At 44.9% G+C, this 22307-nt stretch overlaps 1 protein-coding gene and 1 long non-coding RNA gene across 3 annotated transcripts in view; both read right to left on the bottom strand.

Moving 5' to 3' along the window:
• The window catches only part of LOC119394159 (uncharacterized), a 341546-nt gene that overhangs the window by 106263 nt on the left and 212976 nt on the right, over positions 1-22307 (bottom strand). The gene's annotated exons all lie outside the window — the stretch shown is intronic.
• The window catches only part of LOC119394161 (protein draper), an 84866-nt gene that overhangs the window by 4094 nt on the left and 58465 nt on the right, over positions 1-22307 (bottom strand). Inside the window, exons 11-24 of one of the 2 annotated variants that reach the window (XM_037661421.2) lie at positions 21053-21146; positions 20706-20775; positions 18286-18468; positions 14341-14453; positions 13259-13422; positions 11092-11200; positions 10363-10509; positions 6902-7039; positions 6272-6400; positions 2435-2563; positions 1897-2022; positions 1561-1729; positions 905-933; positions 553-702 (exon numbers count right to left, since the gene is read on the bottom strand). In XM_037661421.2, coding sequence (XP_037517349.1) covers positions 553-702; positions 905-933; positions 1561-1729; positions 1897-2022; positions 2435-2563; positions 6272-6400; positions 6902-7039; positions 10363-10509; positions 11092-11200; positions 13259-13422; positions 14341-14453; positions 18286-18468; positions 20706-20775; positions 21053-21146 — 1750 coding nt within the window. Of the gene's footprint in view, positions 1-552; positions 742-904; positions 934-1560; positions 1730-1896; positions 2023-2434; positions 2564-6271; positions 6401-6901; positions 7040-10362; positions 10510-11091; positions 11201-13258; positions 13423-14340; positions 14454-18285; positions 18469-20705; positions 20776-21052; positions 21147-22307 lie in introns of both variants that reach the window. The other variant, XM_037661419.2, reaches the window with a different exon arrangement.

A 22307-nucleotide genomic window follows, 5' to 3' on the forward strand; every position in this document is an offset into this window, starting at 1 on the left:
AAACAGACCCACAAAATCTTAAAAGGGACACTAAAGTGAAACAGCGAATCAGTTTATATTGATAAATTGTACTCTGAGAACTCTAATGTCATTAATTTCACCATCATAGGTTGATTAATAGAGGAGGAAATCAAGGTCAAAGTTTCATTTTCAAATTTTTTCGCGCCGAAATCTCCGCGCGTGACATCACAGATTTCAAAGTGCATTTTTCGTACTTTGGCGACATTGACTCAACGAAATTTCGTAAAACTTGGTAAGCTCTGGCCCCCTCAGAGGACAATGCACTTCATTTTTACTGATTAGGAACTACGTAGGACCTAGCAAACGTCATCAAAATCTATGACGTTACGGCTTTTTGTGTGGGAACTTCAAAGTGCCGTCGCCATGCGCATTTTCTTGCTTACCAAGCGTCTTCTCGCGGCAAGCACGGTGATCTTGGAATTCTAAAAACTGTATATTTTACTAATATTAGAAAAATCTCTTTGCTCTTCAGTGTCCCTTTAACACATCTTTCAGAATGTGCACACCGTCACCTTTGTTCGGGAGGATTACCTTTCATGCTCTGCGAGTCCTGGTCGTCGTCGTCGCAGTAGCCCAACTTGGCTTTCTCTATGTTGCTCTTGGTGCAGTTGAGGTCGTTGTGAATGTGCTTGATATTGGGGGCTCCCGACGCATTGTTGAGCGTACCGTCCAAATGAACAGCTTGGAAAGCATAGACAGGATTGTCAAAGTGACGTCGATCTATGAAACACACCACAACAAACGGTGAACCACCCAACCAAATAAGGAGAAAGACGAAACGTAGAAAGAAAGAAAGAAAGACAAAAGGAAACGAAACCAAATCATGCCCAAAATTGACAAACATGCATCGGGGAAGGCTTATAGCAGTGGTCAGTGAACGTACCTGGTGGTGGTCTTGGGTCTGCTGTATACCTGTGAGAAAAGGAATCTCGTAAGTATTTTAAACTGCATCTCGCAATCCATTGCAAATATTCTGGTACTGAGTGCTACTAAAACTTCTTGCATAGCTGTTTTTGGAGATAAATGTTAAATATTGCTTTGATAAATCAGATCACTACTGACTTTGTTTCAAGCATAAATGAGCGCCATGTGTTGGCGTACATCTTGCAGTGTCCCAGTCTTTCACATCGTGCTCATTTTCTAATGAATTACCATCTTTCCTGATCCCCTACTTTAATTAGCATTATTTAGATTTTTGACAGTGTTGCCATTCACGCTTGCTTAGCGAAAAAAGGGCACCCTTAAGTAAGTAGTGGGTTTTTTTATAAGATATTGAATTATTGTCGACGTTTATTGCAACATTTATAGTGGAATGCCCCCTAGTAATGTCAACTAACGCTGCCAATAGTATAACTATAGTGGAACACCACTGGCATCACAATTAGGTTAAGTTCAAATTCTACAGTGAAGACCAATTTCCAGACTAAAATGACATTTTTAGCCCATAAGTGTTGGCCACGACCTTCATAGGGGATCTAATTAAACGGAGTTGTGTCGGCAGAAGTCCACTGCACCTCTGAAAAAGAGAATTCAACTTACGTCACGTAGGCCAGTTCATTCTTGAGGTGGTTGACCCTCCTCTTGTAGTAGAAGACTATGCAAATGACAATGACTATGACGAGGAGAACAGCCACGCAGGTTCCCACCACTATTCCGGAGTTGGATTTTGGCTCCTCTTCGAAATACATCACACTTCTGTCCACTAGACCTGTGTTAAAAAATGTTGGAAAGAAATTCATGGACTGAAACATGCATTTTAAGCCTTCAATGTGTTCAAATGTCTTTCTTTATGGTCACTAGAACAGATTGCATAAATTCCAAATTAGGAGCAGAAGATATGCTCTCTTGGGTTTTCCACGTATGGCAACAACTTACGGATATTGCAGTATTCTCCTGTGAAGCCATAGCGACAGACACAGCCGGATATGGGGCTGCACACAAAGTTTTCCTTACAGTCGCAGGATGACATACAGTGGTCTCCGTAGAAGCCTTCTGCACAGACTGGAATGAAACATTAAAACATTTCATTAAGATTTTTTGGAAACAACGCGGTAAACTTAAACTAGGTCCCAAGTACAAGCGACCCTAAGTGCCCAAATAAACTCTTGCATTCTCTTGAGATAGCACAAATTATGCTTTCTGGTTTCGTTGCATCATGACAGTTAAGCTGTTGCAGAAGAACTTTAATGCTTCTAGCGACAACCTTCTACAAAACAGGCTTTACAGATGTGTACTCAATTCTAATTAGGACGACCATTAGGACCCATTCTTCAAAAAATTCATGTTCGCTCAAATTTTTTATACAAACGGTTGTACATAAGCAAGCGTGTACAATGTAGTATTTGGACTTTACAGATTCGGTTACTGAATATACTTAAAAGTCTGTAATTCGCAACGTAGAATGTAAGCTCACTCTCAGTGCAACGGGAGCCCATCCAGCCTGGCTTGCATCGGCACTTGCCATCGCTGGCTCGGCAGAGGCCGCCATTCTGGCAGGTGCACTTCTGGGTGCAGTTGAAGCCATAAGTTCCATTGGTGCAGGCTGCAATGAAACCAAATAAAAGTAGAACAGTGTCAAACAACAAAGCGTGACATAAAGTATGGTCGTAAAAAGCTAGAGGCCAAGTTACTGACTTGGGTGGCAGCTCAAGCTCAAAGGTATCTTTCAGCTTGCCACGACTTCAAGTTATAAATAGATTTTTGTGGGGCATATCACTTCACTTCTGTTCACATTACCTGCACATATTTTGAAGAAAGAAAGATAGAAAGAATGAAAGAAAGGAAAGGAAAGGTAACACAACACAGGCTTGATGCTCCTGTAGACTAAGTATGTGCTCAACTATGCGCCATTCTATTCAAGACAGGCAGTATTCATAGAGCTCCGTGCTCTGTGACATCCCCCCGGCAAATTCGAATATGGATGCACACCACTAATGACCTGCATAAACTGAAACTGAGGCAATACTATCTACACTTCAGGCAGCAAAATGAACGTACACTGAAACCTCATTATAATGAAGTTGCATCTGACACGACTGACATGAAAATAACTTTGTTATAACTGAAAATTCGTTTTAAACTACATTCCTAACACTGTATCTATGACAAGACTGGTCTTTGTTTACTTCGTTATAACTGAAAATTTGTTATATCGACGTTTCAGTGTAAATTAAGGAATGATAGGCATATATTCCCAGAGCTAGCAGTAGCAGCTATCAGAAGAATGAGCTGACAAAAAAATATTACAAAGTGTCCCGGTAATTATTAGCAGACATTGACAAACAACACATTGTTTTTATGTCGCAGGGATTTGTTCAGAGACTTTGACATTACCAATTCCACCTGAGTTAGAAACTTGCTTGAATGAACCTGAATAGAGCTGGTAGCACCCTCTGGTGTCCTTTCACTATCGAAATCTTTAAGAAGGTATGCCAGAGACTGACAATGAGTGCATGTGTTTAGCAGCTTCAGGCCCTAACAAAAAGCAGTTGGCACAGAAAGTAAGAGGGATACAGTCGAACACGGATATATCAAAACCACATATATTGAATTTTCGGCTATATCGAAATCGCAAATTATCCCCTTGAAAATCTTTTGTAAAAGTATAGAAATTCGCACCTTTATATTGAACGGTATTTTTACCTGCCATCAGATATAGCTAACGCCGCGCGAGCTGGAAGGTGCGCTTCAGCACTCGCTGCGCACCGCGACCTTCGCCACCTTCGCGGCACCGCGCCTCCGCCGACACCCAAAACGCTCGAAAAACGTGAGGGCGGGAGGGCTCGGACTGTACTCCTGTTGGGTGCGTTCTCCAACTTGTGGAATGGCTTTTTTTTTTTCCCTTTCGTGCTTTCTCCGCATTACCGTCGGCTCAGATAGCAGGAACGAAGCCGGTGGCTTCCTCCTTTCGCCTTTCCTTTTTTAACAGCAGGAACGAAGAACCCGGCGGCCTCCTCTTTTCGCCTTTTTTTTGTTGCTGTTTCGTGAGTTTTGATCAGCCAACCATAGCCCGCGCCTTTCGTATTTGCTCAGCCAACCACAGCTCGCGCCTTTCGTACATCGCTGCTGCCCTCGCAGGTAACCTGGGTAGCCATCGTCGCCATCGCGACTGATCGCGAGCACTTTGTTGGCGGAGTTCACTTCCGTGGGTTGTCACATACCACCGCATTCCTCTTTTGCGTGCGTGCTGTGCAAAGGCACTGCGGACTGCTTGAATTTTCAACTTCTCGTGTAGCAATGGCCAACGTCAAGAAGCGCAAGAACACAGTGGCCAACTACTTCCGGAAGGCAGGCCTCGTGATGGCGGAATTTGCGGAAACCGATGAAGACGGCGACGAAGAGCGCATAGGCGACGCGTTTCGCAAGTTGTCGTCCCTCTTCTCGGCTGCCGTTCCACCCGAAGTATCTGCGGACGATTTCGTGGAAGCGGACTGCAATGTTCAGGCTGTTGCGAGCCTTGCTGATGAGGACATTGTAGCTGCATTCACAGGAACCCCGGATGCCCAGGCCGACAGCTCAAGTGGTGACAAAGATCGTCCGGACGAGGCAGCGGCTACACGCGCGTACTCCGCCGCTGAAGTGGCGGCAGCGTTCGGCTTGATTTGCCGTTGTTGCGGCGACATGGAGGGAACCGGGCTGTCGCACCTGGACAGCCTCGATAAGATCGAGGCCAGTGTCTTCAACTTCACTTCAAAGACGAAGAAGCAGGCCAAGATAAGCAATTTTTTTTCACGCAAATAAAACATTCTGTTGCATCGTGTGTGCAGAATTAGTTGTCATTCTTGAATGTGCCGATTGTAGGTGATCGTCCGCCACTGGTAAGGTCTCGGGGCCTGTATTGTTTTTATATTGAATTTTTCATATATCGAACTAATTTGCGATCCCCTTCGAGTTCGATATAACCGTGTTTGACTGTAGTAGACATGTCACAGCAAGCAACTTATACCATAGAGTCACAGTGCCAGGAAAGTAGGCCACTAAAGTTGTTGTGACAAGCAACTATTATATGGTAGGTGCAAAAGAAAGCACAACAATGCATTTACCAATACAACTAAAATAGTAGTTTTGCACAGTTCTGCTGCAACAGTGCGCAAAAAATGCGGAGCCATTCCACTCTGTGAAGGTGGATGGCAAGCGAAGCTGTTTAGCACACGACACAGAGGTGACACAGAATTTTGAACCATAGCTGATCACAGCAAACAAAATCTGAAACGTCTGTGCAGAGAGTCCGATAGAGTCTGAAAGCGAAAAAAAAATGCATACCACGAAAGAAGAACACAGGACAAGCTCATGTTCACAGGAACACAGCACATGTTCGTGACGCATATTTACATGAGTGGACACTTCCCTGGCAATAGTATATCTTCTTTGTCTCTTTTTTGATCTTTGTTCTTTAGCTTTTTCTGCTGTTCCTTTCCTGAAGGGGGCTACACCTATATACTTGGTGGTTCCTCGCATCAAAACCTCAATTGAAGGAAGTGCTTGTTCTGTGTTCTTTGGTGGTATGGTATTTTTTTCCGCCTTAAGAAGCTATGGACCAGTACCAACTAGCCTCAGCGCTTGCAGAAAGTCCCTTTTGAAATTAGCGTATGCTCCTTTAGAGTTTTCCATTTGAACAGCACGCGACTTTTTTTTTAGTGGACCAGTCGTGGGTAGTGGGGTTTGACCAATTTCTGTAACACATACATTTCTTCTTGCTAACAATAATTGTTGGGGCTTTACGTTCCAAAACCATGATGTGCTTATGGGGGATGTCATGGTGAAGGGTTCCAGAAATTTCGGCTATTTGGGGTTCTTTCATGTGCACCTAAATCTAAGTACTGCGATCTCTAGCATTTTGCCTCCACTGAAATGCGGCCGCAGCAGCCAAGATTCAATCCCGTGACCTTCGGATCAGCAGTCGAGCACCATAACCACTAGACCAATGTGACGGGATGCTCGCTAACAAACAAAAAGCCCTACCCACATACAGCTTTGCTGTAAAAACTGAAAATAAGAAAACAACAATCAAACTTAATTGTACAGCTGGTTGCCAGTTTCTAGAAGCTGAGTATACGTTTCTCAACTACATATGATGCTAACACATTATCTGAATTTCACTACCTCAATTCTTATTTTGTAGAACTTCATGAAATGATTGTAAAATCACAGCATAAGCCTGAATTTGCCTACTTTGTGGAAAATTTGGGAGCGCTGGCAGGTGTGTTATCAGGTGCGCTTAGATAAATGCAGAGAGAAGGAGGGTGCTTACGTATGGTGCAGTTATCGCCTTGCCAGCCTGGCATACAGAGGCAGGCGCCCGTCACAGAGTTGCACTCGCCTCCATGTTGGCACATGCACTTCTGAGAGCAGTTGTCGCCCCACTTGTCCACAGGGCAAGCTGGAAAGATGAGTTGATGTTGAAAAGAAAGCGTAACTGAACAGCAGTAGAGAAATATAAGAGATCAAACTTAATTAGTTATATTATGGAGTACTACATGCCAAAAGCAAGATATAATGACGAGGCATGCTGCAGTGGGGGATGCCACATAAACTTCGACCACCTGGGGTTCTGTAAAGAGGCCCTGTGCCGCGCGGCAGAGTTTAAGTGATCAAAAGCGAGCCGGTGTAATTCCATATAGTGTGTAGTTCTAGCACTATATAGCACAGCGTGGGCACCTTGAGGCACCCCACGGTGACTGCGGTAACTATGCAGCTCACAATGCTCAAATCAGCCAATTACTGTAAGCCAAAATGATGTCATTGTTAAGATAAACATTACATTGCATGAGGTACTGTTTGCACAATTATATTTGCACAAGGAGAGCTTTTTCTGGATACTGGCACAGTGCCAGATTAGGTTGAGGCAGGAATGACATTCTTAGAAGATCGGATGACTCACACTCGCTGCACCGCAAGCCCATGTATCCAGCGCTGCACTGGCATTCACCGGTGATGTGGTTGCATGGACGGCCATTGCTGTGCATGCACTTTGGACATTCCTCCGAGCAGTTCTGGCCAAAGTAGCCAGCTGGGCATGCTGCAGGCAAGACAAGAAGTTATTCAAGTGTCTGCATTAGTAGTCCCAAACACCCGGTAAACGTGGCCAGTTAGTTGCGAGCATCATGCGAGGACAACCATACACATTTGATGTCTGCAGGCAGACGAAGCAGCATTGCAAGCAGCCCCACACATACTTAAAGGGATACTGAACAAAATCTTCGCCGCCGAGATAAATGACTCAATTGAAAGATTGGGTGCTGAAATTTGTTGAAACAACCTTCATTTCAGCCGGAGACTAGCAGAAAATAATGAATTTAATGCATTTTTTGCGAATTGGCGCGTCTAGCGGCCGCGCCGCGAACTAGAGAGGAAGTGACGCGAAACTCTGCGGATAGTGACTCGCCAACCGTGCTCGCAGCAAAATCGCTTACCAGTCGACATCGCAAGCCGCCACCCGCTGCCGCGCGTCTCTCTCAAAACGTGTTTTCCGGTCGGGAAGGTGTTCTCCGTGCGTGTTCTCAACTGGCAGCCAACGACGCCACTGCCGCGCTCTCGGCCGTAATATTTGTTTTCTCAAGTGGAGCTTGCGCCCACGTCTATGAATTTGCCGTCTGTGTTGTGTGCTGCTACGTAATGTGAACAGTGAAGCACCTGACACAACGCAGAATGCCTCAACGCTGTTCTGCGCTAGGGTGTGCCCTGTCATACCTTTCCAACAGAGCCGAAGCTTCGAAGGATATGGATTCACACTGCGCGCCCATTGCAGCCAACGTGGGTGCCTTCAAAGCGTGACTTTTTGTGCTCCGAACACTTCGAGGATAGTGACTATGAGTTACTGTGTAAATTGCTGGTCCCGGCTGCCGACCCACGTTGGGCTACGGCGGCTCGTCTGGCTCGTCGTCCTTGCTGTCGCTTGACACAGCAGAACGGTCACGCGCATATGGTTGTATTTGGCGCATCCGTTTTGGAGGCCTGTCGAACTCGGAGTCGCACTGACCGCTCGTGGAACCACTGTCACTCGCACCTTGCATCTTTGCGCTCTCGCGACACGCTTGGTAGTTGTAGCGGTTTTTGAGGAATAAGCGCTATTTTGTTTCCTATGTGGGGAAAAGAGGACAAGGCTCAGCGCCACACCAGCCACCCTCGGTTCTTGAGAGGAGAGGTGGAGAAAGGGAAGTGGCAGGACAGGAGAGAGCGTGCCGGTTGCCCCCCTCTTGCTGGAGCACTCGACGTCACGTCCGCCGACAAGCGCAGTGGCATGCAGCCGCCGCGCTCTCACAATCCACTAAAAATACGGCCAACTGCTCGAAATTACGTGAAATAAACGCTGCGTACAGGAACAGTCGTGTCGTCCGAGTCGAATGTAAGTGTTTTCGTAGCTTTTTCAAATTTTTGTTCAGTATCCCTTTAAAGAACATTTTGTTATGTTATATATTGTTACGGAAGCTCTCAGAGCACACATCAGTCACCTTGCTTGCCTCCTGCCAATCATCTCACCTCACTGCAAGAAGACCGTTTCTTTTTGCAAGGAAATCCTGTCCTGTTGTGCATACTTTCCACCAAATTATACAGCTCCAGTAAGAGTTCCTATTCTCCCATGATGCTTCGCTCAACCACATGTTCGACTCACGGTTCAAGGAATATGGACAAAAGCACAACTCTCATCTCCAACACTCAGGCAGCCTTCTTTGCTCTTGCTGTATGTGACATATAATGAGCATAATTATCTACCTATGCATTGATGCTTCAACTGATATGGACATATCTATGGGGTCAGTGATGGTTCCTACAAAAACCACCACCTCAAAGATTAAGCTGTCCCACCAGACGACACTGACAGCCCCGAAGCTTGGTGCTTTTGGAAGTGCCCTTAATGCAACCCATAATGAACCACTCGAGAAATAGAGCAGGTTCAGTGATGCCAAGGCAGCTCCTCACTGTTTCATTTCTGCCTTTAAGTGCACACTCCATGAACAATTGGTCCCAGAAATCAGAGAGCTGCTTCTTTATCTTGTTGAGTATGGTCGCTGCATCACGTTTTAGTGGCTCCCAAGCCATTGTGGCATGATGGGTAGGGAACATGCTGATGCGGCTGCTTGATCTGCACATGAGGAGAGTGTGCAAGACTCCGCCCCGCTTTCAAGAACAACTGCAACAGTGAAAATTCATGAGCTTGCACATGAGGCCAAAAGATCCTTATGTAACACAGAAAGTTTGCAGCACACAAGTCGGCGTGCGCTCACTGGACCCCTCTCTTTTACTTCGCTCCCCGTCCGGACTCTCCAGACTCAAGACAACGATACTTTTCCAAATGTGGGTTGGTGTCACCTTCACGGAAACTTTTGCCTTTCACATCGGGATGGATGGAAGATAGCGCTGGGATGGAACATATCACTGTGGCAATGAGAAAACTACTGAACATGTTCCTTGCCACTGTCCTAACTAAAGCACACACAGGCTGTCACTAGCAGCTGTGTTGATCGGTCTTGAACAACAGGCCATTCAGAATGCTGACCTGAATGCCGAGCTAAGCAGTCATCTCATCAGAAGTCAGTCAAGGCCTTAAGTGATTTGTATGCATGTCAAAAATTATGCCAAGTGACTTTCATACTGCACCGCAGGAGGTTTATAAATCCGACCGATGTTGTGCAATAATTGACCTGCAAAAAGTTGAGGTTTGGACTCGCTAAGCATTAAGCCTAATTAAGGTATATTTATGGATTGTTTACTTAGCGCTTCTGTTCTGTGGCAGTTTTGTAGTGCATCAAAAAGCCCTGAAAAATTCAGTTTTGCAATGCAGAAACAAGATGTGGAAGGGATGAACATGAACTAGCATATATGTCCCATCTTTAAAAACTGGTGCCAGCAGACTGCCATGACATTTCCCATTGACTTCTGCATGCTTTAATCTGTTTTATCTCACCTAATTCTAAACCAATATCTGCTTCTTCACTTAGGTGCACAGGGTTTGTGTAAAGATCATCAGAAGCTCATGACATGAAGAGGCAGTAGTTGCTGGTGAGATCACTGGCCGGTGCAGAAGCTTGAACAGAGCGAAAAGGTAAAAAACACCATGGTTCGTTAAGCTACTCTCGAATGGTCTTGATTAGCTACTCACCAATGTAAATAAACATCTGTCATAAAGAGCAAATGCATCAGCTAGCGCGGAAAGATGGAAGTTTTAAAGCTTTCTTTGACACTATATATTGCACTATGTAGTTTATCAACAAGGTTGTGCTTTATCCGATGTTAAAAATAGAGCAAAATTTTTATTTGTTTTTGCCCTTATAAGCTACAACACTCTTCTGTCAAAAAAAAAATTCTGCAGTCAGCGAGTAGTAAAGAATATAGAAGACTCACGTTCACTGCAATCCCTGCCAGTCCATCCCCGTTCACAGACGCAAACGCCAGTCTCTGGATTGCACGAGGAGTTGTTCTTGCAGTCGCAGGTATTCTCGCATGAGGCACCCCACTGGCCGCGTGGACACTGGCTTTCACAAGACACTCCTGAAAGGCAGACCATGGTTGCACAATTACCCTTATGCTTAAAGTATTTACTCTTTACTCTTCTTAATCATATTAGATTGAAGTTAGGAAATGCACTTATTTCTGCGACCCATAAAGGAGCGTGGGGCAGCATTGTGGATGGGATCACATTAACACCACACATTACCACAGCTTATGGTGACGTGTGGCGTTGATGAAACTAACATGATTTCCTCGATTAGTGATTTAGTATAAATATTGTTCACAACCACGGCATACTACTTTTTAGCAAACATTGCCTTGAGTGACATGCTGAGCCTACTGATTCACACATAAACATTACCTTCAATTTTAAATTACACACTTCTTTCTCGTGTAGCAGCTCATTGCCAATGTGACACTTGGCGTGCTAAAGTGCGCGCGCTCAAAATGGTGCTAAATCTCTCCACGTAACCAGGGGCACCAGAAAGTAGGACGTCTTTTCTTAGAACAGCTATCTTCACCTTCATTTTTATCTGAATTTGGCAAAGTGGACAGAAAAAAAGATGACAGTAAAAACTGATGAGTGATTGTAGTTAGCAGACAAAAACCGTGCATGCTCACCTTTGATGCCAGGTGCACACATGCACTTGCCAGTGATGTAGTCGCATCCCAAAGAATGTGCCCAGTTGCACTTGCATTTATTTTCGCAATTCTGTCCATATTTCCCATGCTGGTGAGAAGCCCATGTAAAGAAAAAGAATAACGAGTGTGAGAAAGCAGGACAATGCAACATGTGTTTCAATATCCAGAACTTAGCCTATGCGATATGTACTGCCAGGCACATGTACCTCCCAAACTGTGCTTATTCCATTTTAGTGCATCCCGAACTGCAACCGGTACCAAGCGTAACACGTTTGGCACAGAACGAACTATAGAAGACCTCCTGTGTGGCTGCCAAACATGCAAAGATCTGAAGTTCACCGTTCATACGGCTTTAGGAAAATTAGATGACAGGGTTTTTGCGGTAGATAACATCTTGGGACCATTGGCCTTGTGGGCTTATGCAATGCCACAAGATATGATGCTGTGTTTCGATGTGCCAACCTATATGGACACTTGAGACAAGTTTACCATTTCATTGTCGTGTGTGTGTGTGTGTGTGTGTGTGCGTGAAATCTATGAAGTCGATCATCAACTTGTTAGCGGGAATAAGTCACATGACTGAAGGGCATTGCAGTACACGAGTCACAAATTATAATTTGAACAATCCTAGCTCCTAGTAAAGCGCAGAACTCCATTACTTGATCACGTCAGCATTTCACCCCTATCAAAAAGTGATAACTTTTGATAAGCATCAGCAGGAATAGCCCTAAACTGAATTCGAGGCTGTATTTACTGCCATAACATTACAACTGATAAGTAAACATGGCAGAAACTGAGGTCATGGAACAATGGTTACAGTAAACATCACAAAACAGTTATGCTTTCCTGGCATATGGCCTCTGAAAAAGTAGTCTATAAGGTTGCGTGTATTAGCATCCCATTTCTTACACTTCTTTTCCTGGCTTCTACATCCAAAGAATGTGATGGCACATATGTTGACTGATACGCGTCACTGTTCAAAACTGTCACAGCACCTTCCATGAATTTCTGTCTACAAGGAACGCCAAGATTCATTGCCAGTCGTGTTGTACGGACACATACCAGAGGCCGATTAGGATAAGATGATGAAGCACATGCACATTTATTTAAATGGTGAAAACCACCATCCATCGGCCTGTTGGTTTGTCTGCCTCGCACCTATGCCCACTACTTACATTGCTGCTGCCTGACCAGTAATAATTTCTGGGGTTTTACATGCCAAAACCACAATATGATTATGAGGAACACCGTAGTGGAGGGCTCTGGATAATTTCGACCACCTGGAGTTCCTTAACGTGCACTAACATTGCTGGATACATGGGCCTCTAGCATTTGACCTCTACTAAAATGCGACTGCTGCGGCCAGGATTGAACCTTCAGGAGGCCTGCAGCTGAGCACCGTAACCACACACTGCGGCGACTCCACTTTGACCAATAAACCAAGTGGTTATTGTAATGTCTGCTCTTTCCCGTCACCTTTACCTTGACACAAAACGGAAAGGCGAGCTAGTTGGTACTGAGTCATACTTATAAATTACAAGCACTAAGACGACAGGGGCAAGAACGGGCACAACACGAACGCTTACTGACAACTGAAGGCTTTATTGCTTCAAAAGAAAATATATACCTAAACCTTAACCTCGCCTATTACCCGCGCATGTGCACCGTTGGTCAAGTATTAACTCTAGGGTGTCCATCTGCCGTCACCCATCTTTGGCCATATCTGCCAAAGAAGCGACACTGCTAGAGGAGAGGAGTTAATTGGAGGGTGAGCGCATGCCATGTATCTTCTGTGTTTTGCTTTGACCAGCAGTGCGTGCGCATGTGTGGTTTAAAGGTGAGGTTAAGGTTTGGGTATATATATATTTTCTTTTGAAGCAATAAAGCCTTCAGTTGTGAGAAAAGCGCCCATGTTGTGCCCTTTCGTGTCCCTGTCGTCTCAGTGCTTGTAATTTATAAGTATGAAAATTTACCTTACAGTTTTGCACACTAAACAAAAAGAAAAAAAAATAAAACAGGATAAAGAAAGGAAGAACTTCACTGCCTGGAAAGAAGGTTAATGGACATCACATTTCGCCCGACCATAAATTTCCACGGTAACCTAAGGAGATTCCACTGCATTGAGAAACAAAGGTCAATTGCTCACATCACATTTGAACTCGCAGAACTCTCCAAGGTACCCGGGCGAGCAGGTGCACTGTCCGGTGACTGGGTTGCAGGCTGCCCCATGCTTGCACTTGCACTTGCTCTGGCAGTTGAGGCCATACGTGCCCACAGGACACAGTTCGTTGCATCTCGATTTGGCATAGCCTGAAGAAAGGCATAAACGACAGCATATAGGCTTACCAGTAAAGAATTAAAGGTATAGAAAGCATTACATGCAAGAGAGCTGGTAATAAAACTATGAGAATAGAAGCCACTGCATCTCAATCTACAATACACGTAACATTGACAAGTTTTGATTGCAGCTATATGTTTCACTAACTATATTTGATTTTTGACAGAATGACAGTAACAACTTCATATCACAGGATGGCACCTCCTTAATTATGTACTTGTATCACATGATAAACGACATAAAGAATAAAACTAATAAAGAAAGTTGGTAGGCACAAAGCATATGGCATAGATAAAAATATATAGGCAGCAAAGTGAAATTAACAGTTACAAGGAGCAAAATAACAGCAATAATAATAACAGCAAAAGGTAAAAATAAAAATGTTTTCTTTCTCTCTTATCTTTTTGCATTTTACAGCATGACCACCCGAAGACAACGCTTAAATACTAATATCGAAATGTTGATTCTCTTTCTCTCTCTTCACAGAAAGCCTGGGATGAGGGCAACTGGGTCAAGATAATGCAAGCGCTTTAACCCTTTCAGACGCCCCTTATGAAGAACTGCCTGTAAATGCGTCAAATCAATACAACGTTGTTTCAAGGCACTCAATATTTTATTGCAACAAAAATAATGTAATAATACAGTAATTTATATGTGTCATAGTAACTATTCCCAATTAAATTGTAATTAATTATCTATTTATTCTGAAGTCATTCATGCCTTATTTTTGTATAAGTGGATTTAAATCTCAGGCTAGAAATATAGTGCGAATTCGTGTCCAACATCCAGCAAGATTTTACTAGCTCATTTCGTCTAAGTATAGAGCAGTGCTATGACATGGCGCAGAAAAAGCCGCTTGCGCCATGCTACAGACATATAGTGGTGCATACCTGGCGGACACTGACAAAGGCCATTGACATGTGAACAAACTCCATTGTTCTCACAGCTGCAGTTCTGGGAGCAGTTGGTTCCAAACTTGCCTGGAGGACACCGCTCGCTGCAGCTGCAATGTAAGAATGAATGGCTCAGGGTGAATGCAAGAATGAATCAAAATGGCTCAGGGTGATTGCAAGCAACGCTGCTACATAGGTTGTAAAGGAACTGATAAGTTATTAAAGAAAAAGGCACCCATTTATTAGAAGTCGCTGACAACAGTTCCAACCATGTTGAAGCAACATAAAGACCTTAAAGGAGCACTGCAACACTTTTCCATGTAACTGTCAAATGGCTTCACTACAGGAGTTTATTGCCTCACGAATCAACTGCTACAAAAATTTTCAGAATCGGTCAAGTACAAGCAGAGTTACAGGAATTTGTTGCACGCTCCAAGAGCTTTCTCTCTCCTTTTGTACTAGTGAGAGCTGAAAGCTAAGCAGGGAGGGGAAATGACAAGGGGGCAAAAAGATGCATCCCTTTGTCAGTGCGCGTCATGACCTTGAACACTTGCTTTTTTTTTCTTCAAAAGTGCAGGTTACATTCAGCATGATCGCAAGCGAGCGCATGGGCGCATCACGGCATCCCGTGATGGCCAAGATGACTATGCAGCTCGTGATGCTCAAACCAGCCTATGGCCGTAGACGCTGTGTTTATGGCACGGTCATTTGGGTTTATGGCATCACATGTCGAGAAAAGAACGAGTGATTTCTAGCTGACCTTGAAAATTATAATTGTAAATTCCAGGCCGCGTGCTGCACTATAATGTTTGGCTGACATGTTCTCGGGAGCCTCGACTACCGATCGGCAGCGTTTTCTGACCATGCTGAAAAAGTGTTGCAGGGCACCTTTAATAGGAAATTCTGGGTTAATTCTGACAACCTATGCTTCTTAAAAGCAAAACTAAAGAGTAATGCTGAATCAGTTTATACTTAAAGTAGCTTTCTGTAACTCCTCTTTTTTTCTTTCATGGCAGGAGCTCGATTACAAGAGGAGAAAGTGAAGACAGAGTTATCTTTTTAGCGTCCCGAAGTTGGTGTGAGGAATTTCTATGTTCTGTTCAATGTGAGGCAGTAGGTATTCTCAAAACTTTACCCTACTTTAGTGTAACATTTCCTCCACCTTTGCCATTAAAAAAATTAACTAGGCCCAACTTGTCAACGTTCACAACATCAGGCGTCTTTCATGGCGTATCAAGCTGCCTATCACCGCAGAAATGGCTTTTCCAAATACTGTTGATAATTGACTAATACAACTCAGCTTAGTGTTTTCCATCCCCACTTAATGATGGCTGTGGCAATTGAGAACTGAACCTGCATGCCCATGCTCTGCAGTAGACTGCTGTGCCACAGTACACCAACATGAAGTGTGTTCAGCAAAGCTTTGTTAAGCACTCTTTGTTAAAGGGGTCATGAAGCACCCCATGGGCTTGTTGAAAAAACACATCCTGCGGAAAGCTTACATGGCTATGAACTGCTCTGCCAAATATTACAGTCGTGTGCGCCGTGTAAAGGCCACAAACGGAGAGTGAAGTTGCCGTTTCCTCTGGCAACCTCTTTTCAAACAGAGGCCGGTTCTCACTCTTGTCGGTGAGCGGAGCGTCTGCCCGTTGACGTCGCGGATCTGCCTGTTTACGTTGCAAGAGACATAGCATGCTTACTGGCCGATAGCCGATGTATATCGAGAGCGGCGTTCGGATCAGATGTGGTTCTTGCCACGGGGTGCCGCCACTTGCCGGCGCCGCACTCCTCAGTACACGGTAGCCGCACTCGCGCACACGAATCGCAGCGGGAGAGCGATCGTGTTTCATGACGTGCACAGACGTAACTTCTTTACCCCGTGCCATCCCTCCCTGTGTAGCTTCCAGTGCGCTCGTCGGCACGAGAAAAGAGAGAAAGCGCTGAAAGCGTGCTCCAAACCCCCGTAACTCCGCTCATTCTTGACGGATTCGAGAAATTTTTGCGGCAATCGATTCGGGAGGCAGTAAACTCCGATACTGAGGTCATTAGATTATTACTTGGAAAAGTGGTTCATGACCCCTTTAAGCTTTGTGGTGGTAGTATAGTTTTATTGCATCTTGACCATACCACTCTTATGCACAGGTTTACAGAGAAGCCTTCGCAGTGCTCCGATATGTTATATCACTGCTCTTTATTAAACACTCTTTGTTAAGCTTTGAGGTGGTAGTATAGCCACCAGCTTTTATAAACATGAAAGGGATACTAAAGGCAAATAACAATTTATGTCAGAGTGAAAGCCCAATGTATGACAACTTCTAAAATGGCAATATTATCAACAGCAGTGCCCTACTTACCGAGAAATTAAGCTAAATGTATCACATGATGAGCGCCACGAGTGGGACATTTTCGAAGTGATCCCGATGACGTAGGGAAGTCGGCCTACAATAAATCACTAGTAATCAAACTAGCAGCAGTAAAAACAGAACATTCCGAGCATCAAAAGACGTAATAAAATGCTGTTTGTTCGTTTCCGCTTGATTCATGGAAAACAAAACCTCCGTGGCGTTGCCATGGGGAACGGCGCGCGTGGTTAAAAGGTTCCGTTTTCGCCGAACTGTGCCTCGCCCGTCTCAGTGGTAGTTTCGGGATCGCGTACTGCCGTGCGTGTTTTGCGCGCTCGTGAAAGTCGCTCTGACAGAAAGTTCGAACAAATGCCGCATGCGTGTGATATTGCCGGATGGCCGAATGGTGCACAACGCCAGTGCTGCAGCAAAGAAACCAGTGTGTCTTTTCACTGGGTGCCGCGGAATGAACCCTTACGCTCGAAGTGGCTTAGTGTCATCCCATTGCGCCAGTGTGCTAAACAGTCAAAACCTCTGCGTGTGTGCTCGCTGCACTTTCGTACTGAGGATTACGAGACCAACCGCAACTTGGTGACGGCTTTGAATGTGCCCATCCGAGCAAGTCTTTGCCGCAGCGCCGTTGTTGCTACTGTGGGTCCCGCTACTTCCGCTCGGCTGCCACTAGTGTCGGCGGCCGCGCAGTAAAAGCGGGCAACGTTGGGCACGGCAGCAGTGACGTAGGAGAGTCGTATTTTCAGGCGGGAGATTTGAAGCGCGCTAACGCAATGCGGACCACTAAAAACGTGATTTTATTTCAAAATAAGCACTTCCTTGGCACAAAAGCAGCACTACGAGGTTTCTGGACCGCTATTTCAACAATCAACGTCGACTTAATATTTGCCTTTAGTGTCCCTGTATCACGTGACAGTGGTGCATGTGACTGTGGTACCACACATGCCATCTGTTTGGCTAACTGTTGCCTTCTCCCATTTTAGTGGAAGTTGTGTGTAGTGGGATTTACCCAATGTTTGTGAAGCACACCCATTTATGATGCCCACAAGCGTTACTATAGATGCTGGACATGAAAAGCTCAACCAAGAACAGCTTCGCTGGTAATGAACTAGTTCATCCTAGTACTGTGATGCTAGCTGCTACTGCGACTTCAGTCAGGGCTTAAAGTCATGAGCAGTGTCACCCCCACTCTCTCCTCCAGAAGTAGCGCTGCCAAGAATTTTTTTTTTTTTTGAAGGAAAGCCAGGGGGCAGGGGAGGAGGCACCCCCTTGCCCAGGCAGAAGGGGCTGGGCAGGTGGGTTTTGTCTAGGGTCATTTTATGCTAGGTACCCTATGATGGACAGAAGTTTCAGGGGGGGGGTTGGTGGTGGTTATAATTCGCCCTACTGGCCACCTTCACCTACAACCCTACCCTCCCTCAAAATGTAAGGAGTGTGGGCCCTCCCCTGGTATTCAACAATACAAGCACACGTACAAGCAGCCTTTAGTGGGTTGGCAGGCCTTGCTTGAGCAAAGGGAGACTTCACGCACTGACTTTGGTGCATTTAACATAGTACATGCTACACAGAAGCGGCCAAAGGCTCTCACTTGGGGCCAATGAAGCCTGGTTCACAGACGCATGTGCCGTCGACAGGGTCGCAGGTGCCGTCGTTTTCGCAACTACATGTGAGGGAGCACTCTGGCCCATAGAAGAGCTGCATGCATGGACGGGAGCAGGTCTCTCCATTCCAGCCTGGCTTACACTTGCAGTGGCCAGTCCACGGGTGGCACCTGTTTGCCAGTGTTCAAAAGTGCATGACACATCTATGTATATCGTTTCTGTACAGTTGCCACTGGATAAAATGGCTATGGCTTTTGCAAGCGTTAGTTCCCTGACCCTATTAATGTGCATGCTTTCACTCTGAGTTGTGACGTTAAAGGCACTACCACTACATTGCAGCTTAGACTGATTTGGCACTGTGCCATGTTAGGCCCCATGACAGAAACATAGATGGAGGTGCAGCATTTTGTTTAAATCAAGAGTCTTGCTGTTCCAAGTAGCAGGCAGTATTTTGCATGCATTGCACTTGTGAACATGTCAATGCCCACATTTGTGATGCCACTACACAACGGCCTTAAAAGAAAGACTCCTTTGCTAACAGAAATAATGTTAAGCTTTTCGAATAAACCAAGCACAATATCCATTTCAATAAAAATAATGTGTGCCTAAGATGGAAACGGCAAAGCGAAAGGCTAACTGCATTGATGAAGATGACGAGTAAACATTATAAATGATTGCGACAAGTCTCAAGAGATGCAACAAAATGCACAATTGATATCTTCTGCAGAAGAATCTCATTCAGCTAGCAATCGAAGAAAGCATTCTTTTTTTATTTTTCTGACCTTCCAAATGTTGGGGGCCAGCCTGTACACAAGTAAATAAATCCAAACAGTGTGTTAAATAAACGAATGTTTGAAATTTCATTCTTCGTTTTCTTTCTGGCCATGCGCTATATAGAGTAAACTTGCAGAAACTCAGTATTTTCAAAATTCTAGACCACTCTAAAATTGGTGCATCAACCTAGACAATTTTCTAGATCCATTTGCACAATGTGTCACAAATACAGTCGCCGACCGTTTATTCGGACGCTGAAAATTCGGACATGCTCGTTTATTCGGACACCTTCGCGGCACCGCCACTCGTCCCATTGAAGTAATGTAAACTCACGACCGAAAATTCGGACGCCCCCCAGTCCGCCGTTCGATTTTTCGGACTCCGGCTGGCTGATCGAGTGCGACGTTGACTGCCATAACAAGCTGTCAGCAATGTTTACAAAATTTTGATAGGTTGCCAGCACTGAAATGTTGCACTGGCTATAACTGGAGATCGTGCCAGTGTCAAAAATCCACGCAAAATTACCGATCTCGAAGGCTATGTTTGTTGGCTACACGTAACGGTTGCCTTTTGGCTTTAGCCAGTCAAGTATCCATTGAACGGCTACCACGGCCGAGCAGCAGGCCAAGCCAAGCCAAGATTGTAATCGGCTCGGTGCGGCGTTTGAGGAGAATGACAGCGCGTACGAGTACGACGCGGATCCTAATTCGGACAAAGAGAGTACGACAACAGAAGCGCTGCAACATCAATTAGCCCAACGTCGTTTCCTTTTGGCGTGTGAGGGTTTGCTTTGTCAGATGTTTCTGTGGCTAGGCCTGATCTGCATCCCGAGCTTAGTGTCCCGCTCCCTTGTTTGTTGCTTGGCGTGCGAGGCCTGATCTGCTGAAATTGCTCCGACGCTGCCCGTTCCATGTGCGCCGTCGGAACTAAAGAAACGCGGCGACTACAAGGCCATGACGATGGCGAAAAAAGCGGCGATTATTCACCAGGTGGAAGTTCCTTGGGAGTTTTCGCCGAGTTGGGCGATGAGATATCCGTCAGCTACTCGAACCAGCGCATGTGGACAGTGACTGCCGTGATGACTCACCACACCTGTCATCAAATGCGGATTTAGCATAGGCCGTTACAGTGCTACTGCCGACCATCACGGGTGGCCAAACATTGGCTGAAATACAGGCCGACTTGGTCGCGCGTAAGCGTACATGTGTACAGACACGCACTGACAAGTTTTTTCCGGCCGCTGGGCCAATAAAAGGGCTTTTTTCTGGTGAATCCTTTTTTTCGGACTCCCGATTATTCGGACTTTTCGGCGGTTACCGCTGAGTCCGAATAAACGGTCGGCGACTGTAAATCCTTTCAGCCTATTAAACCTCTGAATGTTTCAACAGCTACAAACATTGTTTTCAAGAGTCATGCACAACCTATGCTGAAACAAGTGTTAATGGTTTGCAATGTTTGGCCCGTTGAACAATGATGATTTAAACCATTGTCCATTGAACATTGGCCATTAGAAACAATGAAACTTCCTGCTGTTCACACTCTCTTATTAAAAATGTGCAGGTGCTTTGGCAAGTTCAACATGGAATAACACTCTATATTCACACAAAAATATTGAAATGCATAACACACTTACATGATTGAATTTTCTTTATCACACTGGCAGACATGTTCACATTTTGGTCCGTATAATTCGTCTGTGCAAGCTGTTAAAAATAGAAAAGAGGGATGAAGAATGCAGAAAAGAGTAAAGTACAAATGCACCAACAACTTCTCATGCATTAAAGAAGAGCAAGTCACCAAAACTGAGCATTACTCGCACAAATAAATACTGTTCATCAAAATTATTTTTGCACTTACAAGACTGACCGCGCATTCACAATGACCATATAGTGACGGCTGTCACTCAAAACTAGCCAAACTTACTAGCATACCTTTAACTTATATGTACGAGTGAATCCACACATTTTCTCCATTCCTTACCTCGACTTTCGCATCGTGGTCCGGTGAAACCAGGAAGACAGATGCACTGACCATTGGTAACATTGCAGCTGGCACCATTTTCACAGTCACATTTCTGCAAAATAAGAACAGCAACAACGTAAGATAGCTGCACCTAACAATGCCGGCACGCTGTTAACTGTATCAGGCGAAAGAAATTCAAGTGCGGTCTACATAAATGTTTATTCTAGATACTATAACGAGGAAGCCCAGAAACACTCCTGCAGCGACGTTACAATTGATTTAAACCTAGACTAAACAAAAGCTTTTGCTTCTGCTAGATCCTCGAAAGCTCAAAGGCCGAGCGAGATTCAGCTGAACTTGTAGTGAACAAGAATATAACAGATATAACAAAATTTGCATTTATTCATAAACCTGAGCAGCTCTAAATAGAGCATGAATGAACACAGTGAAACAGTAGTTTTTTAACGTCACAATGAATGCTTTATCATTTTAATCAAGTGACTCAAGCCACTCAGGTTATGATGTCTTTTTTTTACACTAGTTACGGGTGCCTGGTTTTGAACATGGTGGCTGCTTTTGTTATTTCATGGTTTATGCGACAGAATGCACTGATCGTCTCCTCGCAGCTTTCTTGCTCAACCTACTCGCACAATCACTGCATTCGTCCTCCGTGGCTTTGTGAATCGGCAGCCTGTCATAGCTTTACATGATCGTCTGCCTGGACTGCATTGTCTGGACGTGGAGCCTTTCATGCGTAGGTAATTTGGAAGGTTAAATGTCTGGGTCACCTTAGGGATGCCCTTGGAGACATTTTAAATGCCTGGTGTGGGCTAGTCGTAAAAACAAAGCCGCAGTAGCTTTTGGGTGTTGCTACGTGACGGTTATAGATTTCGAAGGGCTGATAAATGCCTTTCTGAATTTTAAAATCTCGTCGTTTAGCAAAATAACTCAAGTGCAGTAATCACCTAATTAAATAGAGCTTCAATTGTATACTACAATGCCCCTGTTATTTACCTTTCTTAGCCCCGCCACGGTGGTCTAGTGGTTATGGCACTCGACTGCTGACCCAAAGGTCGCGGGATCGAATCCCGGCCGCGGCGGCTGCATTTTTGATGGAGGCGAAAATGTCCGAGGCCCGTGTACTTAGATTTGGGTGTACGTCAAAGAACCCCAGGTGGTCGAAATTTCCGGAGCCCTCCACTACGGCATCTCTCATAATCATATCGTGGTTTTGGGACGTTAAACCCCAGATATTATTATATTATTATTTACC

Source organism: Rhipicephalus sanguineus, chromosome 5 (genome assembly GCF_013339695.2).
Source record: "Rhipicephalus sanguineus isolate Rsan-2018 chromosome 5, BIME_Rsan_1.4, whole genome shotgun sequence".
Classification (NCBI taxonomy): Eukaryota; Metazoa; Arthropoda; class Arachnida; order Ixodida; family Ixodidae; genus Rhipicephalus; species Rhipicephalus sanguineus.